We start from the raw sequence: 26,551 nt of genomic DNA on the forward strand, positions 1-26,551 counted from the left end.
AGCAGCATCAGCAGCAGCCTGCAATGCTGCTTCTTCAGCAGCAATTGCTTCTTCCTCTTCTTCTGCCTTCTTTTGTAACTCATCATATGACATTGCTACAATGGCTAAAATCAGATTCACTAAATAAAATGAGCCCAAAAAGATGATCACTACAAAAAAACACATGTGCCATGGACCTGCAGTTTTTAGCACCTGTAAAATATTTTTAATGTCAGTTTTCAGTAAAAATTAAACAATAATATTTCAAAACATTTTCTCATGTAAATAATAGTATTGATATAAAGTGAATTTTAATTTAGCAATTACAAAAGAGAAATCAACTCGCCTCTATAAAAGGCAAGGATAGGAAGCGTGGATTCTAATGGGACATTTTTCTATTTTCCATTTTTGTTAGTCAAAATGTGAATTTTTTTATTTTTTACATCCAAATCATAAATTAAACACTTATTAAGGAAAAAAAATATAATCAGACAAGGATATTAAAACTTTCACACACATTGGAAGTTGGACACTAAATACAAAAATGTAACTTTTCAGTTAGCTGCATAAGTGGGGTCTAAAGGGAGGGGGTTCTGGATTAATGGGAAATGTTAAATTCAGTGATAAATAATAATTGAAAGAAAAAGGAATTAGAAAAGTATATAATGGTAAAATTTGTTGCGATCAATCAATGGCACTATTTGACACATATGACAATATTGATTGTTCAATGGTGACAGCAGTATTGGAATTCTGCAGAATTGGAATATTTCATAAAAATATATTATCCTGCATATAGGGTCTGTGGTCCCAATAGATTTATGTTCTACTAGCCCCCATTCTGCCTTTTGTATTGAAAGCAGTATGTATTACCAGTGACATAAAAATCTGTTTAATATCTTGAATTTCACTTCAAATCAATTTATTGCATATATTTCAGCTGTATTTAAATTTTAGGTGGTCTCTCAAAACTTTTGTAGTGGTTTTGTTCGACATAGTGCAAATTTAAATGAGTCATTATGAAAAAACAGGTTCACCAAAGAAAAAAAATTCTTTTATAAGGGCATTGTGAAAATTACCCATTATTTAGACCTTTTTTAAGCTTTGCTGTTCTGCATTTAACAAACATCATATGAAAATAAATCATTAAGCAAGTATGAACAGTATAATTTACTAGACTAAATTTCCCCTGTGCAAATGCCTCAGTTAAAAATAAAAAACAGCAAAAGCTTAATTATAAACAGCATATCTTAAACTGGACTTTAAAAAGTAGATAAGTATAAGAATGATTTCAATAAAATATTATTTAATAACTAAATCTTCCGCAAATTTATATATGTTTTGGTAAATGAATAATCAATGCAATTAAAGCCTGATTGTGAAAAAAAAAAGAAAATAAAATAAAAGCAAATAGCCATTTATCAGAGTAAATGCTCAAAACATAACTAAAAATCAATAAGCTCAACACTTAGCTTTCTTCTGATTATTTTTTAAACTAGTATGTTGTGGTCATCACGAAACTTTCTTCAATATATTTCTTATGAATTCTGAACCCTCCCCATGCTTGAGGAGAAAGCAATATCAACGATATTTCACAGGCAAAGATGTCCCACATTGGTAGAAACGTATGTTACCTGCCTTTTGACACGAAACGGAAGAATGGTTTGACGAAAAAGTCAACATCTAGGAACAGGTTGGCGAGACAAGTTTGGGAAAAAGCGTGCTTGAATAATCGGAAAGGTACTAAATTGCCAGTGCTGATAGCACTGCATTTGCAATGCTAATTGGGTACTCAGAATTTTCTCCCTCTGCCACAAAGCGCTGAAAGGGAGATAATTAAGCGTCATTTGTCCGATGGTTCATTGCTAAAGGGTAGTAAAAAAGACATTGTAGAATTGTCAAGCATAAGTTATATGTTAGCAACACGTGATTTAAAAGAAATGGGGCAAAATTAGATTGGCACAAAGGTATGAAAGGAGTAAAAATTTTGAATCCTTAAAATAAATTAATTTTGCGGTAAAAAAGGAACCGTGTGTCGTTTTTCCACTGAGATTTTTTTTTGTCCTTTTTTTAAATCACAATTTGCTTAACACCAGGGTCTGTCATCAGTCGGCGGACCCTGGTATCAGATATTATAAAGAAACCGCTCGTGAACCCCCTCGCCCCCATCCCTTCTCCCTTTACTTATTAATTTTAGGACAACATTTTGACCTTTTAAATATTCCCCCCTCTCTTAATTTTAAAATGAGAGTACTAGTGGGTTGGTAAGATAACTATATATCAAAAGTACTAAATAAACGATCAGCAAACTTCAACATCTACATCATACTAATTTGCATCAGACCTAAACATATGAAATCTAAATATTTTATTTTACTTACTGGAAAAACCAAAGCATACTTTTTCATTGTTTCATACTCATAAAGTAACTCTACAGTGGATTTTTGCAGTCACAACGTTCTAGAGAGACTTTTGATAAACGCTAAACACCTCTGTTATTTGTTTCCAAACGTGCTAAATACCCCGTCTGTTGTTGTAAAGCAATTGTAAGAGGATCTTTAAAAAAAAAAATTCATCATTTATTGAATTACCTTCTCAAATCAATTCGGCCAGCCTGAAAAATTGAGATGGATGGACATTCCTCTTATCCAATTCTAAGTTCCACATTAATTTTTATAAAATTTCACGAGAAAAATATAAAACACACCCTTGAGTAAAGTCTTGTTTCCTTAAGCACATGAATCAATTGAATCACTGATATAGTAGAGGTAGGCAACTTGCAATTATTCAAGTGCATACGCATTTGCTTATAATCTGAGCTCCTGTTATACAACACCCCCCTCCCTTGAGATTAAGAGTGCACCCCCACCCCGAAAATATCACCATGACCCCCTACACCCCCCAAACAAAAAACTCCTTAAGAAAGAGAAAAATACCCCTCAAAACAACCCCCTAAAAATTTTAATGGCACTGTCTGAGCCATGACCCTCCCTAGGTGGGCACCCCTGTGTTTTAATGCTATTTAGCCAATTTCATAATATAAAGGAAATAATACCTTTGTGATTAAAAATAAAGGCAAACTAATACAGCGTTAAAAAGCACAAATGTGCAGGAACAGTGCAGACAAAAAATTATTAATGCAATTTATCAATGCAAAAATTTGGGCTCATGTTTGAATATGAATCTTATGAATGAGATATACACGATCCGACAAAAGATTCGACTCCGTCCGTTCCAAAGGGTTTTGCTCTGATTTATCAGATATATCTGATTTATCCATAAGCTCAAATTTTTGCATTGATAAAGGCGTTCCTTGTAACGTAGAAACACGTGTCTGCAGTGTTCCTGCACAGTTGTGCTTTTTAACGTTGTAATTCGCCGCTAGAAGGCGCTACAGTTGCTGGGGAGTGTTTTTGCTGCTCCTGAGATAAGTGATTTTTTTACTGTAATTGTTTATTTTACTACTTTAGTTTCAGTATTTTTATTGTATTTTATTATATAATTAAGTATTCTTGTGCTTTTAAGTCTTATTTTTGATTTACTTGCTTTCTTAAAGTGTTTTTCTATTCTGTGTAGCTAAGCCTAAATTGTGCTGATTTCTTGTTAAGCCTGACTGCTCTGTTTAGGGTGTAACTTGTTTATTTTAATTTACTGCTTGTCTTAGAATTTAGTAATATTTGTATCTTTTACTTCCAATGCTTTCTAATTCTAATAATTAGCAATATTTCTCCAATTTGGTATTTTTGTATTGACTTTTTAAGTGTACCATTTTGAGCTAGAATGGGAGTTATATGCATAATGAAGGAGGTTAAAAGTGGTAAAGGGGACAAGTGGATTTCTTGTGACCTATGTCAGATGTTCTGCTTGTTTAAGGGGAAGGATGAGTCTGAGAAGGATTTCATTTGCACAAATTGTGTTGAACTCTCAGCAATCAGAGTTAGGATGCTTACTTTGGAGGGTGAGTTAGCATTAGGCTGTAGGCGTGTAGGCGGGGTAAACACTCCAGAGGGAAAGGGGGAAGTTAGCAAAAAGGAGGTTGGCATTAGCTGTGTGTTAGATAGTGGGAATATTCCAGAATTAAAGGAGGAAGTTAGTAAAAAGGATGTGGGAATTAGCTGTGTGTTAGATAGTGGGAAAATTCCAGAGGTAAAGGGGAAAGTTATTGCTGAGGCGACTGACTGGGAAACAAAGGGTATAATTTTGGGAGATTCAATGGTGCGTGAGGTGGGAAACTCAATAGGCAGAGTTAGACGTAAGGTGGCTAGATGTTGTTTGCCAGGGGCTCGGGTGAGAGATGTAAATAGGGTTGCTGAAAAGAAGGGGGTATTTAATAAAGAGGATGTAGTTACTTTGTGGGTGGGAACTAACGATGTAGGCCATAGTAACAATGATGAGTTTACAAAGGAATGGGATTCCCTGTTGGACAAAGCAACCAACTGTTCGGCAAATGTCCAAGTGGTTGGTTTGCTTCCCAGGTATGCAGTGCATAGGAGTTGGTTAAACCAACGGGCTAGGTGTATGAACCTGGTACTCAAGGAAATTTGCGTTAAGCGTAGTATCAGGTTTATTGATGTGTGGAGTAGATGTAAACGAGATTGGATTGCTAGGGATGGCCTACATCTGAGCTCTACAGGGGTCAAAATGGTTAGTGGTTTGGTTTTAGAGGCTTCAGAATCAAAAAACTAAGTTGGAATGGGGGGCATGGTTTAAGGAGCAGAATTCGAAAGGGTACTAACTATCGGGATTTTAGTAGAAACGGAAATAGGGTGGCTAATAAGAGAAAAGATTTTAACACTTGGGATTCAAACAATCGTGCAGCATTAAATAAAAGTAAGATGGGCTTACTTAAGGTTTTTTATACAAATGCTCGTAGTATTAGGAACAAGATGGAAGAATTGAAAAGCATAATTATAGACGAGAGGTTGGATATTATTGGAGTTACCGAGACATGGGCTACCGAAAGTGATGATGATTTATTATCTATTGCTGGGTATAATTTGTTTAGACAAGATAGAGTAGGTAAAAGAGGTGGTGGGGTTTCATTTTATGTCAGAGACACTTTAATTTGCAACGAATTGGTAATTAATGATAAACGTAATGAGATTGATATGATTTGGCTGGAGTTGATTAGTAATAGGGGCAAAAAACTACGTTTGGGGAATATTTATAGGCCACCCAACTTAAGCCAGGGTCAAGACGAACAGATGTTCAGTATTATTAGTGACATTTCTAGCAAGGGGTCAGTCATCATAATGGGAGATTTTAATTTTCCAGGAATTGATTGGAATAATTTTTACCATAGTAATAGCAGAGAAGAGGATTTTTTGAAAGTAATTGGTGACTGTTTCTTAGATCAAATTGTAACTCAGGGTAATCGACAGAACGCGATTTTAGATCTAGTTTTCTGCGACATGGAAGGCTCTGTTCAGGGGTTATGTGTAGGGGAACACATTGGAGATAGTGACCACAACAGTATTAGGTTTGGGATTAAATTTGATATGCACAAAGTAGAGAATTTTAGGTTTGTGCCCAATTTCAGAAATACTGACTTTGTGGCACTCCGGCAGAGTTTGAAAGCAGTTTTTTCTTCTGGATTGGAGAATAGCGATGTGAATCTTCAGTGGGCAAAGTTTAAGGAAAATCTAGCGAATACGGTTAGGGATCATGTTCCTTTTAGGAGAAAGGGTGTCAACACTAAAATTTGGCCAATGTGGTTCTCCAGGAAAACTAAAGACGCTCTAAATTACAAGCAAGCTGCTTTTTATAGGTTTAGAGAAACAGATCACAGTGCAGATAGGCTCCAATATTGTAAGGCAAGGCGTAAATTTAAGTATTTGGTACGGATTCAGAAAAGAGAGTTGGAGCAAAGACTGGCAGATAACATAAACAGGAATCCCAAGAGGTTTTTTGCATACGCTAATTCGGGGAAAGTTCGAAATAGTCATATTGGGCCACTGGTTGATGAGCACGGAATTTTAATTCAGGACGATAGTGATATTGCTAATGTTCTTAATAACTTTTTTTCGAGTGTTTTTAACGATAACTGTATCTCAACAGTTGACACCAACAAGACACAAGCTATAGTACAGCTTGAGGACTTTGTATTTTCCAGGGATGACGTTTTATTTCATTTGAAAAAAATTAAAGAGACTAAGGCTCCGGGGCCAGATAATATTTATCCGAAAATTTTAGTTGAATGTGCAGAGGAATTAGCAGATGTAATCGCAAACATTTTCAATGCTTCTTATAATTCGGGGACAGTGCCAGAGGACTGGAAGCTGGCTAACATTACACCGCTCTTCAAGAAAGGGTCTAAAGGGAGTGCAGAAAATTATAGACCTGTGAGTCTAACTTCGGTGGTTTGCAAAATTTTTGAAACATTGATGAAAATTAAGATAGTAAATTTTCTAGAGACTAATAATCTATTGACTAGTTTTCAGTACGGTTTCAGGAAAGGTAAATCTTGTGCAACTAATTTATTACATTTCTATGACAAAGTTACAATGGCTTTGGACAATAAGAAGCCTGTAGATGTTGTTTACATTGATTTTCAAAAAGCTTTCGATAAGGTACCGCATGTTGCTCTACTTAGCAAATTAGCTGATATAGGAATAGGAGGGAAAACTTTCATTTGGGTAAAAAATTGGCTGACCGGAAGGAAACAAAGAGTAGTTGTAAGGGGAAATTATTCTAATTGGAGTGAGGTCTTAAGCGGGGTTCCTCAAGGATCAGTGTTAGGGCCTGTTTTGTTCATTGTCTTTATGAACGATATTCACAAAAATATTTCTGGGAACATGAATTGTTTTGCTGATGATGTCAAAGTTATGGGGACTGTAGAAAATGAAGAACAAGCAAATCAGCTGCAAGAGGATCTAGATAATATTACGGAGTGGGCTGATAAATGGGGTATGCCTGTTAATGTTGGGAAATGCCAAGTGCTACATTTAGGGCATGGAAATAAGTGTACAAGTTATTATTTGCAAGGTTCAGTCATTAGTCAGGCAGACAAAGTTACTGATCTGGGGGTCCTAATAAGTCAGGATTTAAAGTTTAGCCAACAGTGCAGCATTGCTAGCAACAAAGCCAATAAGATGCTTGGGTTTATCAATAGATCTATTTCAAATAAATCTAAAGAAGTTCTTCTGCCCTTATATAGAAGTTTGGTAAGACCCCATTTGGAGTATGCTGTTCAGTTTTGGTCTCCTTATCTTAAGAAAGACATTAATGTATTGGAAAGGGTTCAAAGGCGGGCTACAAGGCTAATAAGTGGACTTTCCCACTTAGATTATGATTCCAGGCTTAGAAGGCTAAAAATGTACAGTCTTGAGCAAAGAAGAGATCGAGGGGACATGATTCAGCTGTTTAAATTTATTAAAATGAAAGATGTTACGGGGCTTAACTTTAGAACTGAAAACAGGACAAGGGGTCATTGTTTTAAGCTATTTAAATCTCAGGCTAACATGGATATTAGGAAAAATTATTATTTTAGCAGGGTAGTGGAACCTTGGAACAGCTTACCGGAAGAGGTGGTAATGAGCAAAGGAGTAGACAGTTTTAAGAGGGCCATTGATCTTCACTGGGGATTGTAAATTGACTAGGACCAGTCTAGCTGGGCCCAGAGCCTGTTGCTGGTCGTCACTTTTGTATTTGTATTTTGTATTTGTAAATCAGCAAATGTCAAAATAAATAATAATGTCCCCCCCCCCTCAATATATACTTTTATCCTTAAACTGAAAAGGATATGATCAGTAAAAGGGGAAAATACGGGAATTTGTTCTGATTAGTAGATGCATCAGTTTGGGGCCTCCGTAATCAACACAACGCTTAAAGCTGCCCCTAAGAGTGAAGATACAAATTTCCCCCATTGCTTAGCTCAGAGGTCGAATGGCGGCGGTGACACTTGTTCACTCAAAGAGAAAAATGGAGGGGGCCCCAATCAGTTGCGGTTTTTCAACAGTAGCAAATGAGTACAGTACATCATTAGCAAAAGAGAAGAGAAAAAATATTGAACATCTTGAACTCTTCAAATCTTCAGATACAAAAGACTTTAGAATCTCCAGAGGGGTCATGTCTCATTCCCTGACCCTCTTTTTTTCCTTCAAATTAGTAGTCAGAGGAATGGCAACCTTCTGCCAAGCCAGTTCAACATTGGCAATGAAGGGGGCTATTTATTAATTGTGTAAGGATCCCAAGGGGGGGGGGGAGGGTCAAACCCATTCTTACACACGATATTTCCCAAGTTGATACTTATATTGGAAATCGTGCAGTCAAGTAGTTGGGCAGTGATCATATTTCATTTGCGTCTGGAAGGTAAAAAACGTATAAGAATGAGCTGGTTTTTATTTGTTTCAAAGAATGAACAGTGTAAAATATAATAAAAGAATCGCAGTATGTATGGCATGGTTTATTTTTAATTAGCATGGCATCATATACAAAAAAGTGTCGAAAAAACATTCAGTCCATATTCTAACTTTTTAGTAAATATTTCTTTACACAAAAAGGTTTAATTAATAATAGCGAATTTAATAATGATTCCGGTGATGTAGGATTCGTTATTTTATTATTTTGAAAAACAAAATTGATCTTACATAAGAGTAGGGGAAGGAGTTTGAAAAATCTTACGTATTCTTACCTGGGGAAGGGGGAGGGGTTTCAAAAAATGGCCATCATCTTTACGCAATGAATGAATGGCCCCTTACTTGCCATTGCCAAGCTCAGAAAATTTTTTTATACCGCAGATTATTTTCAAAACTCACTATCATTTCTTTTAGAAGACATTATTAAACACATTATTTTTTAAAGCCAATTAAAAAAATAAGCATAAAACTTCCAATTTTAAATGTTTAAACTCACCATTTGATACAAACTTTCCCAAAAATCTTGAGTCATTAAACGAAAAGCACATAAAAGAGCCCATGGAAAACTATCAAATGAAGTGTAACCGTAATTGGGATTAGGACCAACTCCTTGTACACACGTTGAATTTTCTGGACATTGCCTGAAAAAGAATTTTTGGTACACATGGACTTCTTTTTTATACAAAAAACTAACCTTTTTCATTTTATTTTCTCATTTATTTTTACTAACTTCCTTCAAATACATGCTCAAATCTTAGTAGATGTGTACATTAAAAAATATACAAATAGAAATATGCAAAACTCGTCCACATGTGACTCTACATGAGGTACATTTGAACATCATACATACAAAATTTATTAATAATTTAAAGTGGAAAAAACAAATGACTTGAATTCACATGAATAGGAAACTCTTCATTCTCCCAAAACTGCTTAATGAAACTTTTTTTTTTTTTTGCCACTTTCAGAAATTGCTTTTGGACTGGGGAGTAAAACTACAAACTTCTTTAAACTAAAAACAAATACAGTCAACTCTAATTTATTGTGGTTAATATGCTCCAGCCTCTACTGCGATAAGTGGAATTTCTGTGAAATATGCCTCTTTATTTATAAAGCGAACATTTTCCTAGTTAGAGCATATAAAACTTATTCAGGATTTTTTAAATGAGTTTTTTAAAAATAATTAGAGCCCTACAGACATTAAATAACATTCTTGAACAACTATTACAATAATAATATGCAATATATTGCACGAAATGTGTGAAAAGGACCATATTAGACGTTATTATAAATAACACACTTATACATTGTGCTTTGAATTACACACACAGAGCTCTTATACACTATCACTAATCTGTAAAACAGTGTAATGTGTTTGATAATGAAATAAGTGCAAATGAGTTACAATATTTTCCCCTGGGCTCTGCATTATTTCCCTATTGAAGATAATCAGGGTTCCGACTCTTCCAGCTTATTAAAAATTAGGGCCTTTATATGGCCTTTTTACTGCACATTTTTAAACTATTTATTAGGGCCACTTCATGCCAATGTTGCATACCAATTCTCTTTGATGTCTTAAATTTATTCATAAGTATTTTTTTAAATCTATCATTCATAATTGATAAGTAATTTTGAAATGCGTTAAAGAGCACTTGACAGCTGCACTTTAAAATGTTATAACTGAAGTTCTATGAGAGCTATAGAGTTCCATAATAGCTCATTTTAAAGACAATTACATGCATATTAATTTAATAAGTTTATGTAACTTGAATAATTGTTGAGAATTTTTTTTCATAAAATGTTAAGTTCAAAAATTTTAAAGACACTGTCTTTTAAAATGTTTGGAAAAAACACATGATTTTTACTGTACTTAATGAATACAAAGAATTTCAGAGACCATGAAAAGATCATCAGTTACAGCAAATAATGTAGGACACATTACTGTAATTTTCGCTTAAACTTTTTAGTAACTGCTGAATCCTTCACAGTCCCACTGAAAATTTTTGGACATTTTTATAAAATTGCATTAAAAATTAAACAGTATTTTTTAAAAAAACAGTGGACACCATCACAAAAATGCTTGAATTTTTGTATTTTATAATTTTGAGGAAAACAGTTTCTCGAAAATTATTTAAGTTACAAACTAAAGTGAATTTAATTCTCTTTAAAATGAGCAATTATATAACTCTCTTGCTTTAATAAAACATGAGCTATAACATTTGAAAGCAAAATTTTCCCACATCATTTGTTGTAACTGCGGAGTTGTTCATAGTCCCACTCTAAAACATGTTAAATATATGCATTAAAATACATTTAAGATCATATTTTTTTCAAACATTTTATAGGATGTTATTTTAAGTTTTGAATATTGTGAAAAGTTCTTCTTGAAAATTAGTAAACTATACGCTAAACTCCTGATTATCCGCGAAGCGCATTACTCATCGGGTTTCACACATTACAAAAAAAATTTTAGAAATGATTGACTGAACGTAGATAAATGCAAACATTTTAAGTTAGTGCAAAACGTGTTTTTAGACAAATCTTTTTTTTCTTCCCCTTCACTTCCACTGGCATCAAACCTTTTATGGTCTTTGAAACCTGATATTTAGATCTACACTACTTACTTCTTTAAATATACACTATGCTTATTGATTTTTAGATTTATACGACTTAAACGAGTAATCGAGTGATCACACCAATCTTGTTCAAAAAACTTCCCTCCCCTACGCGTTTTTGGTGTAACCCAGCTTAATATGTTTTAGTTAATCTGTTTGCACTATTTGCTTGCATATCGTTGCCTCTGAGCAACAATAGGATACATTACTGTTATTTGTAGGATTAGATGTCTTACTGTTTCTCTGATGGCCTTGAGGGCCCATGGGAATCCTGGATAATGCTTACCATTTGAAAAGCAAGAAATTGAATGCTCTTAACAAACACATTTTATCCTTTTTTGAATGATACAGTGATACTCTCCTGAGAGTGTTTAACGGTAGAAAGCAGATAGCAATACTTGACACTTTTGCAGACATATAATAATATATCTGCCTCCCCTCCCAAACTGACTGTACTATAGCCCGTAAGAAGAACTTGTCTTACTTAAAATCAATAGTTTGTTACTTTTTTAAAGGGAAGAGTTAACCATTTTCAAAACTAATGAACAAATTTGAAGGGGAGAAAAAGAAAGCCAAAATAGAGCGAAGCCTCTGTAGTTGAAGGGCGAAGTGGGAAGGAACAAAATATCACACGTTTTAAAGCGTAACAATAATACAAAGAAGCACCGTTTATGTTTCTCTTTTATACGTTTTTATCAACTTAACGTTTTTTTAAATTGGTCCCTGCACAGTCTAATAGACATTAACCTATACTTATTATACGTTTTTTCATTCATACGCTTTTTTCATACAGTCTCTTCAACAAATGGTGCTTGCTTCACTGTATAAGAAATATTCAGCAACGAACCTTTTAAGCACAATCAAACCTCATTAACACGAACTCGACGGAGACGCCAAAATATTTTGCGTTAACCGAATTTTGCATTAACCGATTCTGACATTTACTGGATTTTGTGTAAGCATACAAGTTTTTTTTGAGTCTCAGAAAATATGAGAACCAAAATACCTTTTTACAAAAATGTGGACTTAAAAAAAAAAAAAAATTTATAGTTTAAGTAAGAAACACAAGTAATTTGAAACAGGCAATGGCTACTCAGATCATTTCTCCAAAACGTGCATTTTCCAACATCTGATTTTTCCTTGATCACAAGATTGCATTTTCGTTTCAGTGTTGACGGGTAAAAAACACTTTATCACTTTTAGATCTTAAACCTCTCTATGAGCAGAACTAGTGTCCAGAATTAGACAATTTCTTTTTCACGATGAAATTTTAAGTTGAGGTTTGTCAGCCACTTGGTGAAGATTTCACTGTTCACCTAAGCTTTTTTACTGTAGTGTAAGCATAGTCTACAGCTAAAGTTCGTACTTTCTTAAAGCAACATGGTTTTCCCTATTTTCCTACACAAGGAGAGGAATTCTGCCATCAATGTTACTTGCATTAAAGTGCAGATATTTCAACTTTTGAAAGTAATTTCATGTAAAAGTATGGGGATTTTTTTCCCTTCTTTCTTCAAGACCTTAAAATTTTCTTTGTCTTATGCGGGATTTCTTCTAAATCCTCTTCTTCCTGCTAAGCGATTGATTGCACACTAATTTATAGCTTTATCTGATAGGGAATGGCATTTATTTCGCTCTAAGCGAAATTTCGCATTAAGCGAGTTTGTGTTAATGGGGTTTGACTGTATAATCAATTTGAAAATAGAAGGTAACACCAGAGCATGCATACTGACATATGTAACATATTTTGAAACATTACTCTTATGAAATAGCAACAAAATGTTTCTACTTAATGATGGGGGGAAAATGCACTATAATCATGAATAATCAAAACATCTTCTATTAATGTTAAAAAAATAATTACCTTGCTCCTGATGAATTTCCGCATAAAATATAATTACCGTCTTCTAAAGACCAGTTTTCTGAAATGAAAAAATGAAATGAATTCGTGGGATTTTTATTATTTTGAAAAGTAGACAATAATCAAGCAATAGACCAAACTGATTTATGCTTGGATACACTTTCTTTCTTAATCTGTCTTAATACGCCTCAAAACTTAGGAAAGTGCGTTTAAAATTTTCTTATATTTATTTTAACTTTAACTACAGTATAACCTCCATTTAACGATTGTCAGGGGACTGGAAAAAGTTATCCTTAAATCAAGGATAATGTTCAATCGAGGAGCATAGACATTAATACAGTCAAATTTGAACCAGTGAAACATATCATTTAGTTGAGGAATTCGTTAAACCGGGTATCGTTAAATCCAAGTTATACTGTACAATCTATTAGCCATTTTATTTCTTTCAAAACATCTAAACTTTCAAAAAAAAAAAAAAATCAATACTAAAACTTCCTAATTTTTTAGAGCGAAACATTCAGAAAAATTATCTGCTGCAGTAAAACTTGTGACTGGCAATTTTATTATATTTTTTTAAGTATCCATATAAAATGGATAATATCATGTAGCTATATTATATTTGCACTCCATTTTTCATTTTACAAAATAATTTTGTAGTAGGGATGCACTGATCAGTCAGCAATAATCAGTAATCATTGGCCACTTTGCTGATTATTCATGATTATTCAAATTTCGTCGATTGGCAGGGAAAATATTTAAAATGTTCCTTGAACATTTAAGAATAATGAATTAAGAAATTAAGAATAAGAATAATGAATTTTCCTTCATTTATTCTTAATAAACTTAATCAAGATAAAGAAGTTCATTAAGAATAAAGGAATTTAATTTTCGGCTACATAAGTAGAACTTGTAGCATGAAAGTGTACTGCCTAAAAAAGACAAACAACACAAAATTTGCATTAACTAGGATGAAATATTAAAAACAATCCTCACAGCTGAAGAAACAAAGTCTGTAAAAACTCATGAAGTGTTTTTTATTTTTTACACTTGGATTCTTGATAGTCTACTGTAATAACAATTACATACACACTCAAAAATCAAAGATAATTGGGGCTCATTCCACGTTGGATTACTGAGAACTCAAATTATCCGAAAAATTATTAATGGTTAAAAACTTGACACTATTTGGACTGTATAAGGACCAGCAACTTTTTTTTTGCTGTGAAAAAGATGCAGTCTTTACAAAACGTTTTCACTCAAATTTCAATGCAAATCTCCTTCTTAACTACACCTTAACAAATTTAAATAAGATTTTTCACAATGTATGAACATATTTTTGTGTATAAACTTGCAGGTGACCAAAAAAAAAAAAAAAAAAAAACATTTTGACTGTCCCTGAATCCATTTTGATGACTTTTGTCTTAGCATTTATATGTATATGCATGTAATATTAAGTACCTCGTATAACCCAAAAACAGTGAATCATAAAAGGGTTAAAATTTCATATGCACTAAGTTGGGCACTTCTCTTGTTCATTGCAATAAAGTATTCTAAAAGAGCTATTTAGTCATTCATTGTAGCAAAACAATGTTAATTTTTACGTCCTTTTTCCTATCACGTTATTATTTCTAAGGCATCTGTTAATATAGCTCTAGTAATCAGAGAACATTAACACTCCACTTGGCGAGTTGTTGACACCTTAGAGCAGGAATTAGTTAATTAGTAGTTAATTAGTCCGATCATTGGCTAAGTAAAAGCTTGGGCAAAGAGCTTAAGTCACCAGACTCAACAACGACGTCAATGGTTGACACGTTTTGAGTGAAACTAGCGAAGAAAACCTGATTTCTTAAAATGCTTTTCTTTAAAATCTATCACATGACTTTCTTCACAAATGAAAGTCTCCAATCTCTCCATTTTATCTTTTATCAATGGTTGATGCCAACCTCTCAATGTTCCTTTATTGCTTTAGTGTATGTAGCTTAAAGTTTTACAATGGCAAAAGATTTTAATTTTCAGAATTTAATAAAACGCATTTCTTTATACACACGAGTATCTATACAGGACAGTATGAGGATTGCGAGCAGTGCCGTCTCAAAAAAGCCTGGAGGAAACATTGATGTAAAACTTTTTGTCAATCATGCCTAACTATCTCTGGGCCTTGTTATTTCAACTACGTATTTCTCCCTGAACTGGGGGTTTTCAATATGTTTCATGATTTTTTAAAAAAATACTTCAATCTATGTGTAATATATTTTTATAATTCTTTTCTCATTGTAAACCTCAAACTTTTTTTCTAAAAACTTTCTCAAATGTAACGCATTTATCTGAAAATAGTATACTCTAGATAAATGCGCGATAATCAAATCGCCGATAGAGGGCGCTAGTGTTGCTGGGAAGAGTTTTTGCAGCTCCTGAGATGAGTGATCAGTAATATTTTAATTTTAATGTATTTTAGAAAATTTAGTATTTTTGTGCTTTTAAGTCTTATTTTTGATTTACTTCCTTTCTTAGTGTTTTTCTATTCTTTGAAGCTAAGCCAAAATTGTGCTGATTTCTTTGTTATAAAGCTTGAGTGCTGCTCTGTTAAGTGTGTAACTTGTTTATTTTAATTTACTGCTAGTCCTTGGATTTAGTAATATTTGTACCTTTTATGCAAAATTCTTTCTAATTCTAATAATTAGCATTAATTCTTCAATTTTGCATTTTTGTATTGACTTTTTAAGCGTATCATTTTGAGCAAGAATGTAGGCTATATGCATTTTGAAGGAGGTCAAGAGTGGTAAAGGGGACAAGTGGATTTCTTGTGGCTTATGTCAGATGTTCTGCTTGTTTAAGGGGAAGGATGAGTCTGAGAAGGATTTCATTTGCACCAAGTGTGTTGAACTCTCAGAAATCAGAATTAGGATGATTAGTTTGGAGACTGAGTTAGCATTAAGTTGTAGGATTGTAAATAAGGTAAAGACTCCAGAGGGAAAGGGGGAAGTTAGTAAAAAGGAGGTGGGCATTAGCTGTATGTTAGATAGTGGAACTATTCCAGAGGTAAAGGGGGAAGTTATTGCTGAGGAAACAGACTGGGAAACAAAGGGTATAACTTTGGGAAATTCAATGGTGCGTGAGGTGGGAAACTCAATAGGCAGAGTTAGACGTAAGGTGGCTAGATGTTGTATGTCAAAGGGCCCGGGTGAGAAATGTAAATATGGTTGCAGAAAAGAAAGGGGTATTTAATAAAGAGGATGTAGTTACTTTGTTGGTGAGAACTAATGATGTAGGCCATAGTAACAACGATGAGTTTACAAAAGAATGGGATTCCCGGCTGGACAAAGCAACCAACAGTTTGACAAATGTCAAAGTGGTTGGTTTGCTTCCCAGATATGGAGGGCATAGGAGTTGGTTATACCAATGGGCTAGGTGTATGAACCTGTTGCTCAAGGAAATTTGTGTACAGCGTAGTATTAGGTTTATTGATGTGTGGAGTAAATGTAAACGAGATTGGATTGCTTGGGATGGCCTGCATCTGAGTTCTACAGAGGTCAAGTGGTTTGGTTTTAGAGGCTTCAGAATCAAAAAACTAAGTTCGAATGGGTGGAATGGTTTAAAGAGCAGAATTCGAAAGGGTACTAAAAATTGGGATTTTAGTAGAAACGGAAATGGGGCAGCTAATACGAGAAAAGATTTTAACAGTTGGGATTCAAATAATCACACAGCATTAAATGAAAGAAAGATGGGCTTACTTAAGGTGATTTATACCAATGCTCGTAGTATTAGGAACAAGATGAAAGAATTGAAAAGCATAATAATAGACGAGAGGTTGGATATTATTGGCGTTATCGAGACAAGGGCTACCGAAAATGATGCTGATTTATTATCGATTGCTGGGTGTAATTTGTTTTGACAAGATAGAGTAGGTAAAAAAAAAGGTGGTGGGGTTTTATTTTATGTCAGAGACACTTTAACTTGGAATGAATTGGTAATTGATGATAAACATAATAAGATTGATATGATATGGCTGGAGTTGATGAGCAATTAGGGCAAAAAATTACGTTTAAGGAACATTTATAGGCCATCCAACTTAAGCCAGGGTCAAGGCGAACAGATGTTTAGTATTATTAGTGACATTTCAAGCAAGGGGTCAGTCATCATAACGGGAGATTTTAATTTTCCAGGAATTGATGGGAATAATTTTTACCACAATAATAGCAGAGAAGAGGAAGTTTTGAAAGTAATTGGTGTCTGTTTCTTAGATCAAATTGTAACTCAGGGTACTTGATAGGACACGGTTTTGGATCTAGTTTTCTGTGACATGGAAGGTTCTGTTCAAGGGTTATGTATAGGGGAACACATTGGAGATAGTGACCACAATAGTATTAGGTTTGGGATTAAATTTGAGATGCACAAAGTAGAGAATTTTAGGTTTGTGCCCAATTTCAGAAATACTGATTTTGTGGCACTTAGGCAGAGTTTGAAAATAGTTTTTTCTTCTGGATTGAACAATAGTGATATGAATCTTCAGTGGACAGAGTTTAAGCAAAATCTAGCAAAAACGGTTGGGGATCATGCTCTCTTTAGGAGAAAGAATGTCAACACAAAAATTTAGCCGATGTGGTTCTCTAGGGAAATTAAAGGCCCGCTTTTCATAGGTTTAAAGAAACTGGTAATTGTGCAGATAGGCTCCAATATTGTAAGGCAAGGCGTAAAGTTAAGTATTTGGTACGGATTTAGAAAAGAGCGTTGGAGTAAAGACTGTCAGATAACATAGACAGGAATCCTAAGAGGTTTTTTTGCGTATGCTAGCTCGGGGAAAGTTCGAAATAGTCATATTGGGCCACTGGTTGATGAGCACGGAATTTTAATTCAGGACAATAGTGACATTGCTAATGTTCTTAATAACTTTTTTTCGAGTGTTTTTAATGACAACTGTACCTTAACAGTTGATACCAGCAAGACACAAGCTATAGTACAGCTTGAGAATTCTGTATTTTCCAGGGATGACGTTTTACTTCATTTGAAAAAAAATAAAGAGACTAAAGCTCCGGGACCAGATAGTATTTATCCAAAAATTTTAATTGAATGTGCAGTGGAATTAGCAGATGTAATTGTAAATATTTTCAATGCTTCTAATAACTCAGGGACAGTGCCAGAGGATTAGAAGCTGGCTGACATTACACTGCTCTTCAAGAAAGGGTCTAAAGGGAGTGCGGGAAATTATAGACCTGTGAGTCTCACTTCGGTGGTTCGCAAAATTTTTGAAACATTGATAAAAATTAAGATAGTAAATTTTTTAGAGACTTATAATCTAGTGACAAGATCTCAGGCTAACATGGATATTAGGAAAAATTATTATTTTAGCAGAGTAGTGGAACCTTGGAACAGCTTACCAGAAGAGGTGGTAATAAGCAAGGGAGTAGATAGTTTTAAGAGGGTCATTGATCTTCACTGGGGATAGCAAACTGACTATGACCAGCCTAGCTGGGCCCAGAGCCTGTTGCTGGTTGTCACTTTTGTATTTTTATTTATATAATTTGTGAAATGAATATATTTTTGAAAATAAATCACTCTTAAAGAATCATTTTTACCAAATGTTTTTAAGGTAAACAAACATAAGCACCACAGATAATCAAGAACTAACTCCAAAAATATCCACTAGATATACATGTTTCAGAAAATAAAGTATTTACTAAACATTGACTACATTGAAAAGCAATGTTACCTTTAGTATGAGAATAATTATCATAATATTCTTCCCACGTTAAATTAAGACTAGGATCTGGGTTAATAACACATTTTTGTGTTAATACACCCATGTAAATCTGCAAACCCAATAAGGCAAATACTGATAAAGAGAATAAAGTAAGGATTATAACATCCTTCAGATTTTTGACAGATTCTATAACAGCTCCTACAATAGTTTTGAGACCTATAATGAAAAAACAAGAAAATTAGCAGACCGTAAAATACAAGTGCACGAAAAATGATCATGAATAAAAATTTTAAATTGTTATTCATGGCCAGGAGGTATGATATCAAGCAGCATCATTTACATAAAATTCCACTAGAGGGAGGGGGGATAAATATCTTTGTCATTAATTTCAACCAGAAGGATACATTTAAAACAAAAAAATATAGAAAATGTAAAACTAAATAAAAAGTGCAGTTAAAAATGAAAAGAAGGCATTGTATTTTGGTTCAAAGTCAAGTTACTAAATTACTTTTAAAAACCCAGCATTGCATTTTGAACAATTTTATCAACTTTAGTCTAAGAAGCTTATTTAACTAAATGTTAATGAAATATTATATTGAAATATGTGTATGTCTGCACTACTTTATTGCTAGTTTTCACAAATGATGATAAACGAAACGCAATTTTGAATAGGGTTGACAAGCAATTGACAAAGGTGGAAAAAAAGCATGATAAAAAATGGTAAAAATTGTACGGGTAAAAAAACATTTTCGTCGCTTTTTGCCATAGTGGCAAAAATAGGTTTAAGTTATTTATGGTAATGAAACTTTTATTTTCAATAATTTTGAATCTAATCTAATAATGTTTTTAACTTTGAATATTCAATACTATCACTGAAACAGTACTCTAACAGTTAAAATGTGTACTGTTTTAGCAAAATGCTTTTTTAATTAATGATTTGAATGAAGAATGGGAAAACAATTAAATTTATTGGTAGTTTGGTAAGACCTCATTTAGAGTATGCTGTTCAGTTTTGGTCTCCTTATCTTAAGAAAGACATTAATGTATTGGAAAGGGTTCAAAGGCGGGCTACAAGGCTAATAAGTGGACTTTCCCACTTAGATTATGATTCCAGGCTTAGAAGGCTAAAAATGTACAGTCTTGAGCAAAGAAGAGACCGAGGGGACATGATTCAGCTGTTTAAATTTATTAAAACGAAAGATGTTACGGGGCTAAAGTTTAGCACTGAAAACAGGACAAGGGGTCATTGTTTTAAACTATTTAAATCTCAGGCTAACATGGATATTAGGAAAAATTATTATTTTAGCAGGGTAGTGGAACCTTGGAATAGCTTACCGGAAGTGGTGGTAATGAGCAAAGGAGTAGACAGTTTTAAGAGGGCCATTGATCTTCACTGGGGATTGTAAATTGACTAGGACCAGTCTAGCTGGGCCCAGAGCCTGTTGCTGGTCGTCACTTTTGCATTTGTATTTGTATTTGTATTTAAAAGTTTCAACTACTAAACAACAAGCATAAATACAAAACAGCATATTGATATCTTTCAGCTCATTTTTTTAACAGAGAAGAAATAGGGTATCAATGATTCAGGTCATTGTTTAAATTGATCAAAAAATAAAATAAAAATCAGATTTAAATAATTTTTTTACAAATCCTAGAAATCCCTCTAAAAATATTAAATTTCACTAGTTCTCTCTTTTTCTTAGTCAGTACAATTTTCAAATTCATTTTTGATTTTTCACCTAGGACTTATCCTCACTTGATTGTTCCTTTCTCTTTTTAAGTCTCTCTTCTTACTAAACAAATTTTATATTTGTTAGATACATTTTTACTTTTGTACAGCATTTTGAAACTTTTTTGGTGAAGAAATACTAAAAAAGTGTTTTTGTAATTTTAAAAATGACCAAGTTCAAGTTTAGTTTTATTTATAAATGTATATTTATTATTGACTAAAGTTTGTTAAATTTCCAAAAAATTCAATTTTTCTTCAAGATTTTTTTTTCTTTTGTTTGAAATAATATTTGTTTTCCACCCTGAGAAGTAATGCCAATTTGTCATGCTACAAAAAAGAACAATAGGAATGTAAAAACAAGAACTATAATTAGTATGTAATATTAATATGAAAAAATATCATTACACATTTGTTTGCGAATATCTTAGTTACATTTCATTTTCCTACTTTTTGAAACACTTATTTTCGAAAAAAAAAAAGCAGTACTTTCAGCAAAATCTTCCCCTCTTTTTTTTGGAATGTAGGGGGTAAAATTTTCAGCAAATTTTATTTTTTTTTAATATATTTTTTTAATTTTATTTTAGTACTTTTTTTTTACTTAAATAATCGCTTTTTACAGTACACTGCAAAAATAGCAGTTTTTATCCATATTTTGGCAAAAAAAGTTGCTATGGTTGCCTTTGCTTCAAAATAGTAGCTTTAGTTGCCTTTTTAGTCATCAGCGTAAGCCCTACAATTCTTCTAGTTTCGCCAGTTTCTAACATTTTTTTCCCCAGTATTTGCCAGCTAAAAGATAATTTTGTAAAATGGTCAATCCTAATTCCAATATTTTTTTTGCAAATGTATTTCACTTATTTGTATCTAGTTGTGTTACTGGGAGTAGCCAATGTTCAGGATCACACATTTTTAACCAGTATATTGAGGATTACAGCTCGGTAACGAAATAAAATCAGAGAAAGATAATAAAAAACCACTGAATTACAGTGTTTTACAAATAAATTACTTTCAGAAGTAGAAATAGTTGCCACTTTTTGTGTTTTTTTTTAATTTTATTTAATTTATTTTTGTTAAGTATTCTTTCTTTAATGCCAAAAATATTTTAAAGAAATCAGTCAATTGAAAATAATAATAATAAATTACACTATATAAAGTGTATTAAACCAAACACAAAATGCAGATATAATTGTCATATAACACAAAAAACATATATAACAAGCACTGAAGTAAAAATTTAAATGCTAATTCCACAAACTAAAATTTCCTTCCATGACATTAATTTCATATTAAATTGAAAAGCAAATTTACCTGGAATTATAGCTACAGTTTTTAAGGCTCTGAGCACACGAAATGTTCTTAATGCACTCAAATTTCCTAAATCTACACCCATAGTAACATATCTGTAATGAAACAAGCAAAATGAACAGATTGTTGAAATCAACTAACAATCATTAAACTAGATGCTAAATAATAAAAATTATTAAAAACATGATACTGACATCATAAACTTTCAAAAATTTACTTAGCGAGGATAACAAAATAATAAAAGCTTCATTGAGTAAAAAATGAAGATTAAGTTAAATTCATTATTTTAGGAAACAAATGGAATTTATGAATCTTCATGACAGTTTATATTTTTATTTTCATAGTAGTTCTTTCATGTGAGATAGTCAACCAACACATGACATAATACAGTAAAATCCCTCTAATGCAGACACTAACAGGACAAATTTTTCTGTCCGCAATAAAGAGGTGTCCGCAGGACAGGGGTTTAATAATGTTATTTGCATTGGAAATGGGGAATTAAAAATTGTCCACCCTTAAAAGATGTCCGTTAGGAGGAGTTTTACTGTACTTAATTTTTCTGAATTTTCAAACATCTTACATTCGATAACTTATACATTCAAAAGAGTTTTAAAACAGAAAGCAAGTAATTAAACTAAAAGTTTCATCAATTAATGGGTGATTAAAGATTAAATTTTATTCTTATGCTTTCATTATTAATAGTTTTGCATTGCACTTTTTCATGTATCACTCAAGGGTGTCCAGACCCCTCCCCAAGCCATTGAGATTTTTAGATTGACTATAATCCAATGTATGTATTATGCAAAGTAATCCCAAGCAAGGGTAACAATAATTACTGATTTAATAAATGAAAGATAAAAAATACATATTTTCTCTCTTTCTTCCCCTGCAAAATCCAAATGTATGGGAGTGTAAATTGATCCATAATGATTATTTTTCTTTGCTGTTTTATTTTCAGTTATGTGAAAAATAAATACATTCATTCTTGTGCTTCCTGATGAGTTATTCCTCATTAATAAACTAATTTTATTAGCTAAGAGATTATTCAATAATTTTTTTAAATGTTTTTTGTTTCTGACAAACGATGAAACCAAAATAATATGTTTGGATGCGTGTTGGAGTACGATATGAGAGTGATGGACCTTCGATCCTGGACCCCCCCCCCTTTAAAAACTCCTGTGTATGCCACTGGATATATGTTATCTATTTAGTGATGTCCAAATAGCAATATTGTTGACAATGTCAAAAATTATCAGAACGCAGCATACATAACATCTGAAGAAGGTATATGGTCAGGGCTGGATTCGGAAGTGTGGAGGCCCCGGGGTAACGAAGGAGTGGAGGCCCCTAATCAGGGTTCGAAAAGATCATCATATTTTCAAAAATATCCGATACTTTGATATATATCCGAATATTTTGTATGTATATATCCAATATTTACGACCCATGAAAGTTAGGATATTTTGTAAAAATTTTACTGTGGGGGGCCCCTTTGTTGTGGAGGCCTCGGGGCAGTAGCCCCGCTTGCCCTCCCCTAAATCCGGCCCTGTATATGGTGCTTAATCCCCAAGCAATAATAAGAAATATTTAGTTGAAAGCAAATGATTTCAAGCTTGAGATTAATTTCAAAACTACTTACGCTAAGGCAATGACTATAAAATCCAACCAATTCCATGGATCACGAAGATATGTGAACTTTTCAAGTATAAATCCCCTAGCTACCACTTTGATGCATGATTCAACAGTGTATATTGATGTAAATATTGTTCTGAAAAATAAAAATCATATCAGTTTGTTCATTAATCTTCAAAACAACATGCAAATTCTGCTTACACTGCAGTAAACAAAGTAAAAAATAATGCATGTGACAATAGTCTAGCACAATAAACCTAACATGTTGGAGGCAGAAAAGATGAGCTTGATGAGATTGAAACATGAAGTATCCAAACTAAGGCTTTTCAAAACAATCTGTCTTTGACAAGCAGCTGCGAGCTCATAGGCGGATTTAGAACCGAGTTCCTGGGGGGGCAGATTTTTTTTTTTTTTTTTAAGCATTATTAGCTGTATTGATTACAACTGTCTGGATTTAGACTTAGCGTGCCCCTAAGCTATTTCAGGTTTTTGGTCTCTTTGGTAGTCTGGTCAACTTTTCTATCAATGGCAAAAAAAGGCCATTCTTTAAAGTCCCCCCCCCCATGCATTATACATAAGACCTAAGGTGGAAAATGGAGTCTCTTTTAAGTAGGGAATAGAATATCTCTAATTTTAGGGGGTCCGGGGGTTTCTCCCCCGGAGGATTTTTTGTAAAATAGATATAAAACTCTGCATTTTGAAGCCTTAGAAGGGGTAATTGGAACTACTAAAATCTTGGAGACAAATAGCAAAATACTCTTTTGAAAATTACGATAATACACTGTAAAAATTGTTTTTGGGTTGACAAATCAATTACAGCAGTTCTCAGAGAGAAAAAGAGAGAAAGTATAGAAGATTATGCATTGTTGTTCGGTTCGCTTACTTTAGCTGTCGGTTCAATTCAATCAGTTTTTGATCACGCCTCCAACCCACCGACAAATACAACAAGGAATTAAATGCAAAATGATCAATAGTAAAAAAGATGTTTTAAAAGAAACGGTGTATGGATTTAGAAAATAGGCCCATTTGGACAATTCATAATTTATACACTTGATAAGAAATAAAGTTGAAGCACACTTTGCTTAGGAATTTCTAAGACTCATCTAATCCGTTTCATCATGGACTTGAAAACAGTTAAAATTATTTAAGGCACTTAAATTTACCTTTCCAGTCTCTGAAATTTAGTACTTGATTGTACTGTTTTACAGTATTGTTCTAACTTTGTAAGAAGCAACTATTTTAAGTTTGGAGCCTCGGTGGCCGAATGGTGTGGCTCAGTAACTGCTTGCATGCAGAGCGGCATGGGTTTGATTCCCGCCTACTGCCCTGGGTGTTCTTCTGATTTCCTTGTATTGTAATAAATCTGAATTGTGCTATCTGTCTTACGTGTCTGAGCAAACGTCGGACTTCCACCTAAAATGTCAAACGAAAGCCGCTCATATTAGCCTCAAAAGTGGATTAATGCCTTCGTTATTCATTACCTTGGGTGCTCTAAGGGGTATCAGGAACAACAATAGCATTAGAAGTAAAAAAAAAAAAAACTATTGATTTCTCATTACAACAACTTTTTATTTTCAATTACAAGAAGTACAAAAAACGAAAAAAAATAGAGGTAGTGTTTTTTTTCCCTTCTGGACTGAACAGATTAACAATGTGCAGAAGAAGTAAGATAAACGCAAGTAATGCAAAATAATTTCCAAAATTACTGCATTCGGGATTAAATAAACAGCTATAGATGAAAAATGCGAGCCACAAAAATTTATCTCAAGTAATATGCTACAGAAACGCGAGAACCATGATTTTTAAATTTTTGATGCAGGATGTGGCAAGTAGCTAAATTTGACACATTTCGGCATTTCTCCCCCTACCCCTCATCATTTGTTATAAATTTTTATGGTTTGTATCCACACTTTTGAAAATTTTCAAGATTTTCAAGCACTTTAAAATAGAATTTATTTTTTTAAGTACTTTTCTTCTTTTCTTTAAAGAACAAATCATGAAATTTTCCGGAGTTGGGGGCCTTTAACAAAGCGGGTGCCCTCAACTTTAGCTTGTTTAGTTTATAGGTAAATCCGGTTCTTTTTTAAATCTTTGTTTTAGTTTCCAATTTGTTGAAACAGTCGTTGATTATTTTAAGTATAAAGGCTGATTACTCATATTTTCACTCATATACTTGCTCTAATGGTTTTCAATTCAAAGTAGTTGTTTCCAACACATTTCAACAACCCGGTGACAGCTTTACTCTTTGTAATACAGTGTACGGTGTGCCCCCCCCCCCCCATCAGAAAAGGAAAGTCGTTATTCTCTTCATTTTCACTTGTGAACTTTTCAAAAAAAAAAAGAAAAAGAAATCATGATTTTTTCTTTTCACATTTTTGAAGGTGTGTTGTTACCATGTATAAAGTCCTCCCAAGACTGGGGGGGCATTGACCCCCCTCGCCCCCCCATAAATCCGCCCATGTAGCGAGCTACGTGTTCTTATAGCCCTGCAAATTTAGGATTTTTTTCACCACAAATTTATAATTAAGAAATATTTTCGGAATTCATTTTTCATAGGGTGCAGAATAAATCGTAAAAAGTCCCCTAAGTTTGCATGTGAGTTTCCATCCAAAATGGCGGTTCAAAGATGGCTGCCGAGTACTTTTTGCCTTCCTCAAAACTCGGTCAAAAATGAAGATTTTTTAGTTCTCTGCGTGCTCTAAAAGTAATACTGCTTTGATATAGTATACCCTACAATAACCAATAAAAAAGTTCAAACAATTGTTTTGACGTTTAAAGTTAAAATTTCTCTTTAATATGAATCAGAATAAATGAGCCACTAATATAAAAAAAAAAGTTATGGTATTATTTTTAAAATATTAACTGCAAAATGATTGATATAGTCCATTAATTGAATAAACAAGTAGCTTTTATTCCATTTCTGAAAGAAATCTTGCTATTTCTAGCTTTGGAATGAGAATACGATAAGGGGAAAAAAGGTGATCTTATAAAGAATTTTTTAAAAAAAAATCAGAATATCATTCATTAAGTACTATAAAAACCAGTGATGGATACAAAGGGGAGGGGTCATGGAGGTCATGACCCCCCCCCCTCCCCAAACAAAAACAGTCTTTGAATGTTTAGAAAAATTGTTGAAATTTTTTTTAAATTCAATTTTTTGAGTATTACATGAAAGGGTGGATACAAGGAGGAGGGGGGGGGGGTATCACGCAGTAGGGTCATGAACCCCTTCCCTTTAATCTGCAATAATACTACGTAATCGTTATAAGGTTCACTGCATTTGAGAAGTAAAGATGACTGCTTGAAAAAAAAAATCCTGAAAGAAACCATAAGAAAAAGTAAATAATTTTTGATTTTTTTTTTTTTTTTTTGTGGCATTAC

The 26,551-nt window shown here is 33.3% G+C and overlaps 1 protein-coding gene across 1 annotated transcript in view; it reads right to left on the minus strand.

Moving 5' to 3' along the window:
* LOC129229533 (sodium channel protein para-like) overlaps positions 1 to 26,551 on the minus strand; it is a 180,100-nt gene that overhangs the window by 100,106 nt on the left and 53,443 nt on the right. The window contains 6 exon segments of the mRNA XM_054863858.1: positions 1 to 192; positions 8,833 to 8,977; positions 12,813 to 12,870; positions 18,517 to 18,723; positions 21,542 to 21,633; positions 23,178 to 23,306. Of these exon segments, the coding sequence (XP_054719833.1) occupies positions 1 to 192; positions 8,833 to 8,977; positions 12,813 to 12,870; positions 18,517 to 18,723; positions 21,542 to 21,633; positions 23,178 to 23,306 (823 nt within the window).

Source organism: Uloborus diversus, chromosome 1, assembly GCF_026930045.1.
Source record: "Uloborus diversus isolate 005 chromosome 1, Udiv.v.3.1, whole genome shotgun sequence".
Classification (NCBI taxonomy): Eukaryota; Metazoa; Arthropoda; class Arachnida; order Araneae; family Uloboridae; genus Uloborus; species Uloborus diversus.